This window comes from Mya arenaria, chromosome 12 (genome assembly GCF_026914265.1).
Source record: "Mya arenaria isolate MELC-2E11 chromosome 12, ASM2691426v1".
In the NCBI taxonomy this organism is placed as follows: domain Eukaryota; kingdom Metazoa; phylum Mollusca; class Bivalvia; order Myida; family Myidae; genus Mya; species Mya arenaria.
In genome coordinates, this window is record NC_069133.1 from 56,499,079 (window position 1) to 56,516,063 (window position 16,985).

Sequence of the window (16,985 nt, forward strand, 5' to 3'; positions counted from 1 at the left end):
CACTGTAAGCCCGGGTATGCACATCATTTTGACAAAAGGTGTTTTTTAATATGAAAAAGGCTTATATATATATATATATATATATATATATATATATATATATATATATATATATATATATATATATATATATATATATATATATATATATATTGGAAACCAAAGAAGAAGAAAGACATTTAGGTGTACAAGTACCCTGACCCTTAGTCTAAACAATTGAATGTTTATTTGGGATACATGGTATCACTTTTTGGAAGGATTTGCAATCATGGCCCCCTTATTCGGACTACCAAACACCCTACCTGGATGGTAGATTTGGTCTTGCTACGCCCCTCGGGGCAGAATTGCCCGAGTTACTTGGTAGAGAAGACTCAAGCAAAAGTTAAAACACATGTCAAAATTAAGTAAGAGATTTTAATACGGATTTGAGTTTCTTACTGAGTAAGAATTTGAGAATATTTCAGACACCGGTCCTTTGACTGAATCTGCATATTGTAGAAACATACATCACTTTATATCCTTATCATCTTGCACACTGAGTATTCTTGGTCAGTCTGCTGGTTTACATTTCTAAGCGTATTGCAGAAAAAAATAGTTAGAGCACACTTAATTGTGTTTCTTTTTTTATTAGACCACTTAAGTATTGATCACGCGAACGAATAGAAAAACAAAGCATTAAATCCAGCATACATTTCTCCTTCGTTCGACGGTGGACATGGTGCGCACATGTGGATTGTCAATGGATTACTGTTTTATTTCCATTAGATTGGATAAATCGCTTGCACAACTAACACGATTTTTGATCAGTAAATACTTAACGTTGGTCCGGTTACACTTTCAAAAGTTTCAATATATTAATATATAATTCTCGTAGTGAACATCAAAATTAAATACCTCACTATAACGTTTAAAGCTTTTACTCAGTGAAATTTATTGCTATCAACAATTATCCTCCCTTTATCTAATTTGTTTAATTTAGAAAATCTAGCATATAACATAGTATACAATATTGTCGGGCATTGCTGTATTATTGGTGAGTCCAGGCGTTGGCGGCGATCCTCTGTTGGAAGTCAACGGTTAGATGGACCTGCTTGTTTTCCTTCAGCGCCCGTAGGTAGTCGAAACTGCTCTTGTGCGCCTACAAAATAACGTCATTAGAAGCGTGCACATGACTGATAGGTCCTTTGTTTTACGATCGATGTTTATAAGAATTATTTTCAAAGAAAACAAAAATGGAGTTATGTAAGAGAACAACCATGTCGACTTATTAAATGCACATTAACATTATTTTTTAGTCATGTCTTTAAGAAAAGCTTTAATACATTTTTAAAATAAACGCCGACTGGAAAACATTGAACTTTGAACTGTTGTTAGCTTGTTATTTGATGGTGAGGTTAGTAAGAGAAGTAGAGCGTCAGGCCCCGATTCGGGCCGACTGTTACCTGTTGGGGGATGTTGAGGCTGGCAAAGAGGAGCGTAAGGGCCCAACTGCGGGCCGACTGTTACCTGTTGGGAGATGTTGAGGCTGGAAAATAGGAATGTAAAGCCCAAACTGCGGGCCGACTGTTACCTGTTGGGGGATGTTGAGGCTGGCAAAGAGGAGCGTGAGGCCCCAATTGCGGGCCGACTGTTACCTGTTGTGAGATGTTGAGACTGGAAAAGAGGAGCGTGGGCGTCAACTGCGCGCCGACTGTTTCTTGTCGGGTGATGTTGAGACTGGAAAAGAGGAGCGTAAGGCCCCAACTGCGCGTCGACAGTTACCTGTTGTGAGATGATGATTCTGGAGTAGAGGAGCGTAAGGCCCCAACTGCGGGCCGACTGTTACCTGTCGGGAAATGATGAGGCTGGAAAAGAGGAGCGTAAGGCCCCAACTGCGGGCCGACAGTTACCTGTTGTGAGATGTTGAGGCTGGAAAAGAGGAGCGTGAGGCCCCAACTGCGGGCCGACTGTTACCTGTTGTGAGATGTTGACGCTGGAGTAGAGGAGCGTGAGGCCCCAACTGCGGGCCGACTGTTACCTGTTATGAGATGCTGAGGCTGGAGTAGAGGAGCGTGAGGCCCCAACTGCGGGCCGACTTTTACCTGTTATGAGATGTTGAGGCTGGAGTAGAGGAGCGTGAGGCCCCAACTGCGGGCCGACTGTTACCTGTTATGAGATGTTGAGGCTGGAGAAGAGGAGCGTGAGGCCCCAACTGCGGGCCGACTGTAACCTGTTATGAGATGTTGAGGCTGGAGTAGAGGAGCGTGAGGCCCCAACTGCGGGCCGACTGTTACCTGTTGTGAGATGCTGAGGCTGGAGTAGAAGAGCGTAAGGGCCCAACTGCGGGCCGACAGTTACCTGTTGTGAGTTGTTGAGGCTGGCAAAGAGGAGCGTGAGGCCTCAACTGCGGGCCGACTGTTACCTGTTGTGAGATGTTGAGGCTGGAAAAGAGGAGCGTGAGGCCTCAACTGCGGGCCGACTGTTACCTGTTGTGAGATGTTGAGGCTGGAGTAGAGGAGCGTGAGGCCCCAACTGCGGGCCGACTGTAACCTGTTGTGAGATGTTGAGGCTGGAGTAGAGGAGCGTGAGGCCCCGACTGCGGGCCGACTGTAACCTGTTGTGAGATGTTGAGGCTGGAGTAGAGGAGCGTGAGGCCCCGACTGCGGGCCGACTGTTACCTGTTGTGAGATGTTGAGGCTGGAGTAGAGGAGCGTGAGGCCCCGACTGCGGGCCGACTGTTACCTGTTGTGAGATGTTGAGGCTGGAGTAGAAGAGCGTGAGGCCCCAACTGCGGGCCGACTGTTACCTGTTGTGAGAAGTTGAGGCTGGAGTAGAAGAGCGTAAGGCCCCAACTGCGGGCCGACTGTTACCTGTTGTGAGAAGTTGAGGCTGGCAAAGAGGAGCGTAAGGCCCCAACTGCGGGCCGACTGTTACCTGTTGTGAGATGATGAGGCTGGAAAAGAGGAGCGTGAGGCCTCAACTGCGGGCCGACTGTTACCTGTTGTGAGATGATGAGGCTGGAGTAGAGGAGCGTGAGGCCCCAACTGCGGGCCGACTGTTACCTGTTGTGAGATGTTGAGGCTGGAGTAGAGGAGCGTGAGGCCCCAACTGCGGGCCGACTGTTACCTGTTGTGAGATGATGAGGCTGGAGTAGAGGAGCGTAAGGCCCCGACTGCGGGCCGACTGTTACCTGTTGTGAGATGTTGAGGCTGGAGTAGAGGAGCGTGAGGCCCCGACTGCGGGCCGACTGTTACCTGTTGTGAGATGTTGAGGCTGGAGTAGAGGAGCGTGAGGCCCCGACTGCGGGCCGACTGTTACCTGTTGGGAGATATTGAGGCTGGAGTAGAGGAGCGTGAGGCCCCAACTGCGGGCCGACTGTAACCTGTTGTGAGATGTTGAGGCTGGAGTAGAGGAGCGTGAGGCCCCAACTGCGGGCCGACTGTTACCTGTTGTGAGATGTTGAGGCTGGAGTAGAGGAGCGTGAGGCCCCAACTGCGGGCCGACTGTTACCTGTTGTGAGATGTTGAGGCTGGAAAAGAGGAGCGTGAGGCCCCAACTGCGGGCCGACTGTAACCTGTTATGTGATGTTGAGGCTGGAGTAGAGGAGCGTGAGGCCCCAACTGCGGGCCGACTGTTACCTGTTATGAGATGCTGAGGCTGAAGTAGAAGAGCGTAAGGCCCCAACTGCGGGTCGACAGTTACCTGTTGTGAGATGTTGAGGGTGGAGTAGAGGAGCGTGAGGCCCCGACTGCGAGCGGTCTCCACCACGTTGGTGTAGGAGGCCGTAGCAGAGGTGCCGATGTACTCTGCCTGAGCCGTTGCAAGACGGCTCACCTCCCTGGCGTTGTTTTTAATTTGTTGAACCTGTCAGAATCAAGAGAATGAAAACCATATGTTTTGGTACGCAATATTCAGGAGCTTTTAAAAGAGTACTATGAACTTGAAAGGGTTGTACGCGGTACGTAGAAACTTAAAAAAGATATAACATTATATGGTACAAAGACCCTCAAAATATAGCGGGATCATATTCATCATCCTGACAGTCTACTTATGACATTGAAGTACAAATAAAAAAAATCCAATCAATGTGAATCCACATAAGTACCACCCATTTAATTTAGCACTGTTGCACCTCCCATTGCTACCAATGAACAGACGCAATCAAACCGATAGTGGTGTATTCTTATTTGGATGTGTTTTGTGCTTCCGTATTGGCAATAAATAAAATTTAAACTACTGTATGAATAGAATTCCGCAGAATGGATATGTGTCCTCTGTTTGGAGAGCGTCATAATCAAACCAATTATCATATGATTTTGAATGTAAGCCTGTGGTATAACCTGGGTTTGTATGCTCAAAAACACTGTCACTAAGTTTTCTACCTGAATTGAATACGTAAGTAAGTATTTTTCTGCACAAGTAATAGAGCAACTATATTTCACTGTTAATTCGGCATAAAGAGTAATTGAGGCGATTCACTCCACGACCAAACTTGACTGAGAAATTATGCCCACATCTATTGTCACCACTTTTCATCATGAGTGGATAATAAACACTTACATCTACTTTTTAGGTTAAGGGGACATAACTACGGATTTCCACAGTCGGACATACATAATATACTCCCAAACAAGTCGTCAACAAGTTTTATCAGTATTGGCCGATAAATACTGAAGTTATTATCTGCACAAGACATTCACATAGATTCTATTTTTAATGTAAAAGATGCATCACTCTAAAAGTTACTGAGGCGATCCATCGCTGATCAAACTTGACCGAGAAATTATGCATACACATGTCATTACTGTAATTATATATAAAAGGGGCATAACTCTTGTGTTACGGAGGCGATTTAACCACGATCGAACTTGAACGAGATATTATGCCCACACGCCTGTCACCAAGTTTGATAATGATCAATGATATAACATTAAGATGTTATCTGTACAAGGTTTTGCCGCCGACGCTACCGACGCCAAAATGTATAGTTATTATATACATTGTATATCTATCGCCTTTTGTGGCGACAAAATAAAATGTTATATGCTAAGCCATATAGCAATTTAATATATACCTTTTTATCTGTTTCCTTGCGGACGATCTGTGCTGTTTGTATAAAGTCCTCCCGTAGCGCGCGTTCCTGTATGAGGATGCTCTCCATCATCTGCTTCTGTAGATCGTCCGGAATCCGCACCGAGCCCAGCTGGAAGTACCTATTCGAAAAATGAACAAGGAGTTACTTATTCTGGGTCTGCAGGCTGTGTGGTATCCGCACCGACTTCAGCGCTGAATGTACCTGTCCGAAAAATGAACAAGGGGTTTCATCATCTGATTATGTAGATCGTGCGGGATCCGCACCGAGTCCAACTGAATGTACCTGCCCAAAAAAATGAACAAGGAGTAACATCATCTGGGTCTGCACGTCGTGTGGGATCCGCACCGAGCCCAGCTTGATGTACCTGCCCGAAAAATGAACACAGAGTTACATCTTCTGGGTCTGCAGATCGTGCGAGATCTGCACCGAGCCCAGCTTAATGTACCTGCCCGACAACTCGAACAGTGTACAACATCATCAAGATTTTTGTGTAAACGAAGTATATGGGCTGCGCCATATTTTTACCTCGCAAAGGTTTTTAGATAATTATGCATGTACAATGTACGTATAAGTAACTTGGTTAAATTGTCTTTTATGACAGAGTATCAACTTCCCATGGGTTCCAGTTAAAGCAAAAGACGTCTAAATGTTCCAGTAAAATTTCATAAGATCCTTTATTTAATTATTATAATAAAGATTACACGGGACTTGCCTCACATCGACAAATATTCCTCTCTCTGTGTCGTCGTTGCAGTCACGTGCCTTGCATTCGAACGGACAATCTGTAAAAGCAGCAGATTCCCACAATCTTGTTTGAATGACTATTTAATACAATTTAGCTATCCAGTAGGCCGTATCAAACTGATTATATGTTTAGCATATTTTGGCTGGTAGGTTTTAAGGTCCTTGAACCCGAACGAGAGCTATCACAGGAACGTGACAAATGCCCCCGAAATGCCTCCTTGGACAAATAGCCGTTAGTATTTGGACTATATGGACAGATAGCCTGCAGTATTGGACATACTTTCATGACAAACTTCCCCACCTCCGAATGCCGTTTGAAAAAAAAAATGCTATTTTTTTTTTTTTTTGTAAACATGGAGATAATAAGTCGCTGCAAGAGTGAGTGGATGTCAATTCGTGTCTGTTATACACATTGAATTGCGATTGTTGGACATTATTGAACATGTATGTACATGTATATGTGAACATTTTACAAAATGTTAGAACTATTTTTGCCAGGATTCAAGTTCAAAATGAAATCATAAAATAGAAAAAAAATGGTATGGAAAAATATACTTTTATATTAAAGAGAATGAAAAAACACTTTAAATAACAGGCACTTTTAAGTGAATGAAGTAGGTAAATGGCTTGATATGGTTACCGTATTGGGATTCTAGTATCCATTATCAATGATTTCATCCGCTGGAAGCGTTCAAACTTCCTACAAAGTATGAGGTTAATAGGCCAAAGTGTTCATCAGTTATTGATCTTACTGACCACATAAGAGCACATCTACTGGTCATGACCAACCTGCCTACCAAATTGGGAACGAGCGTTGTTCAGTAATTTGATCGGAAACAGATTTTCAGCTTGATTGTCACCACGACCTAGACCTTTGACCCAATGATCTCAAAATTAACTACCGGTCCAGGCCAACCTGCCTACCAAGTATAAGGTCATTGTTTTTGTTATGATCGGAAACAGAGTTTTAGCTTAAGGTAACCACGACCTTGATCTTTGACTCAATGTTCTCAAATTCAATAGATAACATCTGCTGTTCATGACCAATCAGCCTATCAAGTTTGATGTCCGTGGGCCTAAGCGTTCTACGTTTTTTTTTATCAGAAACCGCGGGGACGGACGAAAGGACGGTCTATTACCATATGCTGTCGTTCGGGCATATCAATTTCTAGAATAAATGTAGAATGTACGCTGCAAAGTATGTGTTTTTTTCTTAAAAAACAAACAACAACAACGAAAACAATAGTCTACCAAATTACACATACCAGGCTGTGTTCTCTTACCGGAAGGTTTGTCCCTGCAGTACTCGGGACAACACTTCCCTCCGAGGCGCGTCTGCACCGCCTGGAACATGTGCCGCTCAACGTCCGAGCGGTTCCTGAACGTTTCCGTCTTATTGAAATCCGTACACGCTCGCTGTATTTATATCAGTTAGCATAAGATTTTTAAATAGATATTTATAGCCGAAGATTTATTGATTAAGTCTATTACTGATTTCCTGTCTGTAATACTAAGTACAACTTATTACTAGGTAAGATCTTAAGTGTGAGCGAAGCGAGCGAAACTTCAGTCATTAAGATTTTACCTATTTTTAAACGTATTCAATTGTAACCTGGCAGATTCTGATGCCATGTCAGGTAATTTGTAAAACTTCAAATGGTATATGTAACGAGTAAGCGTGGTACTTATTGAATGCGATGGATTTTTATTGGCATAAAATGCTGGCTAAAATCTGTATTACGAGCTGGTGTACCACATTCACTTATTGATGTCTCGTTCAATGCGGTAGAATACTCCCTCACTGCCACCAGTCCTTCGCCGATGTTGATAGGGTGGTGAGCGTATTTACCCTCGCCGCCGGGATAACTGTTTCTTTATTTGTCGTGTGTGAACATAACGCCCTAGATTAAGCTGTAAAGAATTACCTTTATGGCGTCAACGGCAGAGGATCTCATAACGTCCTGGTAGTTGAGATCGTACGCCTTGTGCAGCAGGTGAAGCTCCTGTCGCCGGAGGAAATACTGGAACTTGGCGGACACTATAACCTGCAGGAAAGGCGACATTAAATGCGGTAAAGTTATACATATATATCTAATATACTTAGTAACGCCGCGAGTTTGTCTCGAAGCCTCAACCGCTGCGATGGACGCGCCCGTCAGTGAAATGACGTCGACCTTAATTTCTCTGATAGCCGGGCAACCCCACAACAAACCAATATAAGGTTGACGTCATTCCACACCAACGCATTGAGAAAGAAACAGAAATACAGCGTTGTTATACATGTATCTGTTAGCCATGAACATGAAAGCATCGTGAAACAATTGTCCTCCTATTACTGGTATAAATTTATTGTCTAAGCCTGTTTCCATAACAAAACGTGCAGATTACAGAGTTAAAATGCCTTTATATTCTTAAAAAAACCCCTCTCTTCCACAACACGTTTCGACTTGAGGTGAAAGCAACTACATGATAAATAAAATAAAATAAACGTCATAAAAATATATTCATTCATACGTGATGACGTATTATCGATCCACCTCACCTACGAGTACGGAAACAATCATTTCTTATAATGTTTAACTAATGTGATTCATAGGAATCCATGACAAATTAGAACATGCTATGAAGTTAGTTGTTGTAAAATCACCTCCACGCCGCGGCCCGAGGTAAAGGCGGCGATGTTGTTAATGACGACGTCATGGCTTCCGGCTGGGAACACCTTAAACTTGAAGTCCGGGCCCAGTAGGTATTTCCCGTACGTGTACACACGGCTCGTGTCCACCGTGCCTGTAGACTTCCGCCGCGCAAACCCGTACTGCAGGGATACAAACAGGGAAATAGTAGCAGTGTCCAACACATTACATGGTCAAATCATCTTACTTCAACCCACCTCCTGTAACTGCAGAACAAATCTTCTGTTGCCCCCGATACCCACCAGGGGCGAATCCTGAATGTGACGTTCGAGGCGTAACTTTTGAGTTGCGCCCCTCCCTCAGAGCCATCATTTATTTGGTTTAAAGTGTTCCAGTCGGAGGGTTTGGAGGTACTCCCCCAAGTAAATTTTCATAGTTTATTAATTATTATACAATTGGTGCATATTTAGTACTTTGTTTCTATGTGAACATATAAAGTCAACTTGGACGATTTGAGGGGGGGGGGGGGGGGGGGCGCCGAGTGCGACCCTTCCGGATCCACTATTGCCCATGATACGCGATTACACTTAAATTTTCAAGTACACTTGTATTTCAATACGTCTACTCGGGAGTATTTGAAACATATTGGTGGTCACTGTTTTGTTCAGTCTGTCAAGATATAAGTTATTTTATTGTTTCAGGTAATTCTATTTTTTAATATTAAAAATAATTTAAAAACAGCAACAACAACAACAACGTTTGTTTAAGTCAGGGTATAATTATGTGACATTATAAGGCATTACTGACTGACCATGCCCTGTTACCTCGTAGAACTCGAGCGAGCTGAAGGAGGCGACAATGACCTTGGCCATGAGTAAGGCATTACTGACAGAACATGCCCTGTTACCTCGTAGAACTCGAGCGAGCTGAAGGAGGCGACAATGACCTTGGCCATGAGTAAGGCATTACTGACAGAACATGCCCTGTTACCTCGTAGAACTCGAGCGAGCTGAAGGAGGCGACAATGACCTTGGCCATGAGTAAGGCATTACTGACAGAACATGCCCGTTACCTCGTAGAACTCGAGCGAGCTGAAGGAGGCGACAATGACCTTGGCCATGAGTAAGGCATTACTGACAGAACATGCCCGTTACCTCGTAGAACTCGAGCGAGCTGAAGGAGGCGACAATGACCTTGGCCATGAGTAAGGCATTACTGACAGAACATGCCCTGTTACCTCGTAGAACTCGAGCGAGCTGAAGGAGGCGACAATGACCTTGGCCATGAGTAAGGCATTACTGACAGAACATGCCCTGTTACCTCGTAGAACTCGAGCGAGCTGAAGGAGGCGACAATGACCTTGGCCATGAGTAAGGCATTACTGACAGAACATGCCCTGTTACCTCGTAGAACTCGAGCGAGCTGAAGGAGGCGACAATGACCTTGGCCATGAGTAAGGCATTACTGACAGAACATGCCCTGTTACCTCGTAGAACTCGAGCGAGCTGAAGGAGGCGACAATGACCTTGGCCATGAGTAAGGCATTACTGACTGACCATGCCCTGTTACCTCGTAGAACTCGAGCGAGCTGAAGGAGGCGACAATGACCTTGGCCATGAGTAAGGCATTACTGACAGAACATGCCCGTTACCTCGTAGAACTCGAGCGAGCTGAAGGAGGCGACAATGACCTTGGCCATGAGTAAGGCATTACTGACAGAACATGCCCTGTTACCTCGTAGAACTCGAGCGGGCTGAAGGAGGCGACAATGACCTTGGCCATGAGTAAGGCATTACTGACAGAACATGCCCGTTACCTCGTAGAACTCGAGCGAGCTGAAGGAGGCGACAATGACCTTGGCCATGAGTAAGGCATTACTGACAGAACATGCCCTGTTACCTCGTAGAACTCGAGCGAGCTGAAGGAGGCGACAATGACCTTGGCCATGAGTAAGACATTACGGACAGAACATGCCCCGTTACCTCGTAGAACTCGAGCGAGCTGAAGAAGGCGACAATGACCTTGGCCATGAGTAAGGCATTACTGACTGAATATGCCCCGTTACCTCGTAGTACTCGAGCGAGCTGAAGGAGGCGTCATGGAGTATGGCCATGAGTTAGGCATTACTGACTGAACATGCCCTGTTACCTCGTAAAACTCGAGCGAGCTGAAGGAGGCGTCATGGAGTATGGCCATGAGTAAGGCATTACTGACTGAACATGCCCCGTTGCCTCGTAACACTCGAGCGAGCTGAAGGAGGCGTCAAGGAGTATGGCCATGAGTAAGGCATTACTGACTGACCATGCCATGTTACCTCGTAGAACTCGAGCGAGCTGAAGGAGGCGTCAAGGAGTATGGCCATGAGTAAGGCATTACTGAATGACCATGCCCTGTTACCACGTAGAACTCGAGCGAGCTGAAGGAGGCGACAATGACCTTGGCCATGAGTAAGGCATAACTGACTGAATATGCCCCGTTACCTCGTAGAACTCGAGCGAGCTGAAGGAGGCGTCATGGAGTATGGCCATGAGTAAGGCATAACTGACTGAATATGCCCCGTTACCTCGTAGTACTCGAGAGAGCTGAAGGAGGTGTCAAGGAGTATGGCAATGAGTAAGGCATTACTGACTGAATATGCCCCGTTACCTCGTAGAACTCGAGCGAGCTGAAGGAGGCGTCATGGAGTATGGCCATAATTTAGGCATTACTGAGTGAATATGCCCTGTTACCTCGTAGAACTCGAGCGAGCTGAAGGAGGCGTCATGGAGTATGGCCATGAGTTAGGCATTACTGACTGAATATGCCCTGTTACCTCGTAGTACTCGAGCGAGCTGAAGGAGGCGTCATGGAGTATGGCCATGAGTAAGGCATTACTGACTGAATATGCCCTGTTACCTCGTAGTACTCGAGCGAGCTGAAGGAGGCGTCATGGAGTATGGCCATGAGTAAGGCATTACTGACTGAATATGCCCTGTTACCTCGTAGAACTCGAGCGAGCTGAAGAAGGCGACATGGAGTATGGCCATAATTTAGGCATTACTGACTGAATATGCCCTGTTACCTCGTAGAACTCGAGCGAGCTGAAGGAGGCGTCATGGAGTATGGCCATGAGTAAGGCATTACTGACTGAATATGCCTTGTTACCTCGTAGTACTTGAGCGAGCTGAAGGAGGCGTCATGGAGTATGGCCATGAGTTAGGAATTACTGACTGAACATGCCCCGTTACCTCGTAAAACTCGAGCGAGCTGAAGGATGCTTCAAGGAGTATGGCCATGAGTTAGGCATTACTGACTGAACATGCCCTGTTACCTCGTAGTACTCGAGCGAGCTGAAGGAGACGACGAGGAGTATGATTGTGAGACCAATTACGACCACGGCGGCCACCCCGACCACCTTGACACAACCCGTGATTTCCGGCATCCTCCGCCCAGCACCGCCTTGACCAAGGGTTATAGACAGTACAGGAATCTGCAAATCATGAACGGGATCTTAGTTTAAAGAGAACATATAAGCATCAAATGACTTTTCCCACGTCTTATTTGGATCAAAAACATAGTTGGGTCAGATTTTTGATATGATATATGTTGGTGTGAAAAGTAACAGAACAGATGTTTTCCAGTGGTAATTAAGTCGGTTTCGGAAGTTTGAAGTAGAGATATTTGTTTAAATAATAAATAAAGTATTGTTTTGTGTTTGTCGATGCGTGCAAAAGAACCCTAATAAGTATTTCGCGTAATTAAACATTCAGATATTTCAGGCTTATTCTCACAAAACAATATCGTTAAATTAGTTTATTTCACAACTTGAGACCGTATGGTAACGATATGGACTTGAAGATTAATTGTAACAGTCATGAAGTGTCCAAATTATGAAGGAAAATATACATTCAATAATGGATATGATCTTTGTTAAAACTGACATGAGTTCTTCGGCCTACACCGAATACACAACGATAACATAAAAGACACAGTACCTGTGAACTGTTACCCCGAAGATTTCAAGCAGGCAAGTTCGGTCGTCCACCAGCACTTCAGTAATTACATGTAGAATATTCACAAACTCTATACCGAATCCACCGAATCTTTGGAAACTAAATAAACTGCAATTGCACGTGATTAGTTTTCGTCAGTGATACTTCCGAACACAATAACACTTAACGCCGAATCTCTTCAACGTGAAGTACCTCCATCGTCCATGTCCGTATTGCATTAAACTCAAGCAGCGAGTTAATCACCCTGTTATCGTTATACTTAAAAACAATACAAAACTCATGTATGAGGTGATGCAAATCGGAAACTAGCGCCAGTACCAAGTCACATACACAATGTACGGGGGTTGTCCGGGAACTAGCGCCAGTACCAAGTCACATACACAATGTACGGGGTTTGTGCGGGAACTAGCGCCAGTACCAAGTCACATACACAATGTACGGGGTTTGTCCGGAAACAAGCGCCAGTACCAAGTCACATACACAATGTACGGGGTTTGTCCGGAAACTAGCGCCAGTACCAAGTCACATACACAATGTACGGGGTTTGTCCGGAAACTAGCGCCAGTGCCAAGTCACATACACAATGTACGGGGGTTGTCCGGGAACTAGCGCCAGTACCAAGTCACATACACAATGTACGGGGGTTGTCCGGAAACTAGCGCCAGAACCAAGTCACATACACAATGTACGGGGGGGTGTCCGGGAACTAGCGCCAGTACCAATTAAGTCACATACACAATGTACGGGGTTTGTCCGGAAACTAGCGCCAGTACCAAGTCACATACACAATGAACGGGGGGGGGGGGGGGGGTCCGGGAACTAGCGCCAGTACCAATTAAGTCACATACACAATGTACGGGGGTTGTCCGGGAACTAGCGCCAGTACCAATTAAGTCACATACACAATGTACGGGGGTTGTCCGGGAACTAGCGCCAGTACCAATTAAGTCACATACACAATGTACGGGGGTTGTCCGGGAACTAGCGCCAGTACCAAGTCACATACACAATGTACGGGGGTTGTCCGGGAACTAGCGCCAGTACCAAGTCACATACACAATGTACGGGGTTTGTCCGGAAACTAGCCCCAGTACCAAGTCACATACACAATGTACGGGGTTTGTCCGGAAACTAGCGCCAGTACCAAGTCACATACACAATGTACGGGGTTTGTCCGGAAACTAGCGCCAGTACCAAGTCACATACACAATGTACGGGGTTTGTCCGGAAACTAGCGCCAGTACCAAGTCACATACACAATGTACGGGGTGGGAACTAGCGCCAGTACCAAGTCACATACACAATGTACGGGGTTTGTGCGGGAACTAGCGCCAGTACCAAGTCACATACACAATGTACGGGGGGTGTCCGGGAACTAGCGCCAGTACCAAGTCAAATACACAATGTACGGGGTTTGTCCGGAAACTAGCGCCAGTACCAAGTCACATACACAATGTACGGGGGGTGTCCGGGAACTAGCGCCAGTACCAAGTCACATACACAATGTACGGGGTTTGTCCGGGAACTAGCGCCAGTACCAAGTCACATACACAATGTACGGGGGTGTCCGGAAACTAGCGCCAGTGCCAAGTCACATACACAATGTACGGGGGGTGTCCGGGAACTAGCGCCAGTACCAAGTCACATACACAATGTACGGGGTTTGTCCGGGAACTAGCGCCAGTACCAAGTCACATACACAATGTACGGGGTTTGTCCGGGAACTAGCGCCAGTACCAAGTCACATACACAATGTACGGGGGGTGTCCGGGAACTAGCGCCAGTACCAAGTCACATACACAATGTACGGGGTTGTCCGGAAAGTTTTGAGAATGCGTTGATAAAGAATAAACCACGCATACGATGCATTTCAAATTCAACTGTATCAGCTGTCAGTTTTACCTAATATAAACAATACCTATCGGTTCGATGTCCGTATCAACGTCACATTTAAACATCTTAAAATCCAAAGTTCTTTTTTTCTGCGCTTGTATCGGAGTTCTAATATTAATAAAGCGGAAAGTTGAGAATTTTGCTCTCTAGAAATTAAATCTCATAGAGAAGAAAATGATAAGTCCATATTATGTCTTGTTTGTTATGTATCAGTCATCTTGTCTCAGCTCGGGTAGAGGTCACCACTAGGTTAATCATCTTCGAGCTCCGGCAACATCTTATACACATTAGCCTCTGTCCATATGCCTGTTGTTATGGCTAGGTCTACACCATCCAATTATATGACATGATCTGTTTTATTATTCAATACATCAGGTCGAAGTAAGGCGAGTGATATTTAAACTGTTGATGGTCGAGCCGAAATTTGTAACAAGAGCGGCAATATTTGACTGCTCATTCGAACAAGGAGTACAACTGGACAATAATTGAAGCCAGGGTTAAGGGTTTTGGTAAACATTTGCATATAGTTTCATTTGGATGTCATGAACGTTCATTTACAGCCAAAGTTGCACGATGACATCGCCGACGACAACAAGGCCGTGATAATACCTCGACCGCTCTTGGAAAACAGACGAGCTAAAAATGATATAATTTAATTCATAATTTAAAATACAATGTACAAATTGAAGACCGCCCGATACTCCTTGTATGCCTTTCATATGTTACGCACTCTCAAACGTTAAGACATCGCTACATTTTATGCATTAATAAATAATTTAGTGACGTTTTCAAAACAATCACATTGAAAAAACAACAGTTCCATGAAAGTACTTTAATTTGCGTTAAAAATAATCTAACTACCCGCGGGTAATTGCGTTCCAAACGTAAGATATTTAATCTAATAGACTAGCCAACTGTGCTATAACCTAATTTTTCAGCATTCAACATTTCATGTCTCACTCTTCTGAGCGCCTCACTGATGTGCTATACATCATACGATCAACCTAACAATAATAAGTAAGACATTTTCGCAATTTCAAGATTTTATTTTGGTCAATAAAATCATAGTGAAACAATATATTGATAGCTTTCCAAGGAAACTATAAACAACATTTCTGATTAGTAAGTTAGTTGCAAGAACAGTGATTCAAACTGAAGTTACGATATACCTATATGTATAATCATTTCTACATCGTTTTCTAAAACACACAAATAATGAAGACGTCCAGTGTGGTTCAAGGCCTCATCACCAACATCAAGACACATTTGATGTTATTTATCTACACAAAGTACTACAATACTACCAATTTGAAACGATGAATGTGAAATAAATGCATACAACATAAACTGGTCATACGGCCACCTGTTTTAACGGCCACCTGCTTTTAACGGCGCCCTCCTTGAACAGGCTACTCATAATACCAGGGGTCATAGTCGTAAATCTTCTTAATTCAATTCTTAACTTAAGTTGATTTACTAAGATTTTTAAGTCATATTAAAAGAAACGTATAAATGTTTTTTATCATATCAATTGTATATTCAATACAAGACGCCAATGCGGAAACGCCGCATTAAAATTGCGCTCTCACAGATTTACCTTTTTACAACTCATTTATTTTTTGTCTTGGAAAGAGAAACATTTGCGTAAATATCTGTAAATATCTGCAAACCAATGATAAAAGATTGCTGACAAAAGATCAGATCGCAGATTTACATATTTCCGATCGAAAATTAATTTACACTTGATCATCTACATTTCATGTACACAAATATTTTAAAGTTAATTCATTTTTATTTATTTTTTAAATATGGGTAGATATGAAATTCATGATTGGGATGTGTGTTTATAAAATAGCAATTGAATTTAGTTGTTGACTGATATTGATAGGTTTGGTAAGCACATCGAGAAAATATTTCCTAAGATTTGACATAGTGACCTTGTTTTTGAGCTGAGGTGACCTTTATTCACAAATGTTTAAGACAACATGTAGACACATTCTGACCAAGTTTCATAAAGATTTGACAAAAATTCATGAATTTTTATGACAGTGGAATTCTTTCTCCTAAGATTTGACCTTGTGGCCTAGATTTTGACCAGGGATGACCCATATTACAGAACTTTCAAGATATTATGCAGACATATATTCTGACTAAGTTTCATAAAGATTTGACAAAACTTGTTGAATTTATGACGTGGAATGATTTTCCTAAGATTTGACCTAGTGACCTACAATTTGACCCGGGATGACCGATATAAAAAATAAGCAAGGTATAATGCAGACAAATATTCTGACCAAGTTTCATCAAGATATGAAAAAAAATGTTGAATTTATAATGTGGAAATATTTTTCCTAAGGTTTGACCTAGTGACCTAGATTTTTACCCAGGTTAACCCATATTAAAAAAATATGCAAGATATAATGCAGAAAAGCATTCTGACCATGTTTCATCAAGATTTAATAAAAATTGTTTAATTCATTACCGTGAAATATTTTTTCTAAAGATTTGACCTTGTGACCTAATTTTTGACCCGAGATGACCCATATTCATATATATATATATATATATATATATATATTCAAGATAACATGCCGACAAATAGTCTGACCAAATTTGATAACTATTGGATTAAAACTCTTGATTTTATTA

The 16,985-nt window shown here is 43.5% G+C and overlaps 1 protein-coding gene across 3 annotated transcripts; it reads right to left on the reverse strand.

Moving 5' to 3' along the window:
- Positions 1 to 396: 396 nt before the first annotated feature.
- LOC128212495 (uncharacterized) lies at positions 397 to 12,585 on the reverse strand. 3 transcript variants are annotated; one of them, XM_052917977.1, is made up of 10 exons: positions 12,426 to 12,585; positions 11,762 to 11,920; positions 8,466 to 8,633; positions 7,744 to 7,863; positions 7,102 to 7,234; positions 5,787 to 5,856; positions 5,054 to 5,192; positions 3,682 to 3,843; positions 984 to 1,138; positions 397 to 908 (listed from the first exon to the last, which is right to left on the reverse strand). In XM_052917977.1, the coding sequence occupies exons 2-9, from the start codon at positions 11,870 to 11,872 to the stop codon at positions 1,028 to 1,030; spliced, it is 1,014 nt and encodes a 337-aa protein (XP_052773937.1). In that variant the 5' UTR covers positions 11,873 to 11,920; positions 12,426 to 12,585; the 3' UTR covers positions 397 to 908; positions 984 to 1,027. The 3 variants fall into 3 exon arrangements, with proteins under 3 accessions (XP_052773937.1, XP_052773936.1, XP_052773938.1); XM_052917976.1 differs by having other exon boundaries at positions 397 to 1,138; XM_052917978.1 differs by lacking the exons at positions 11,762 to 11,920; positions 12,426 to 12,585 and adding an exon at positions 10,517 to 10,579 and having other exon boundaries at positions 397 to 1,138.
- Between the last annotated feature and the right edge of the window lie 4,400 nt (positions 12,586 to 16,985).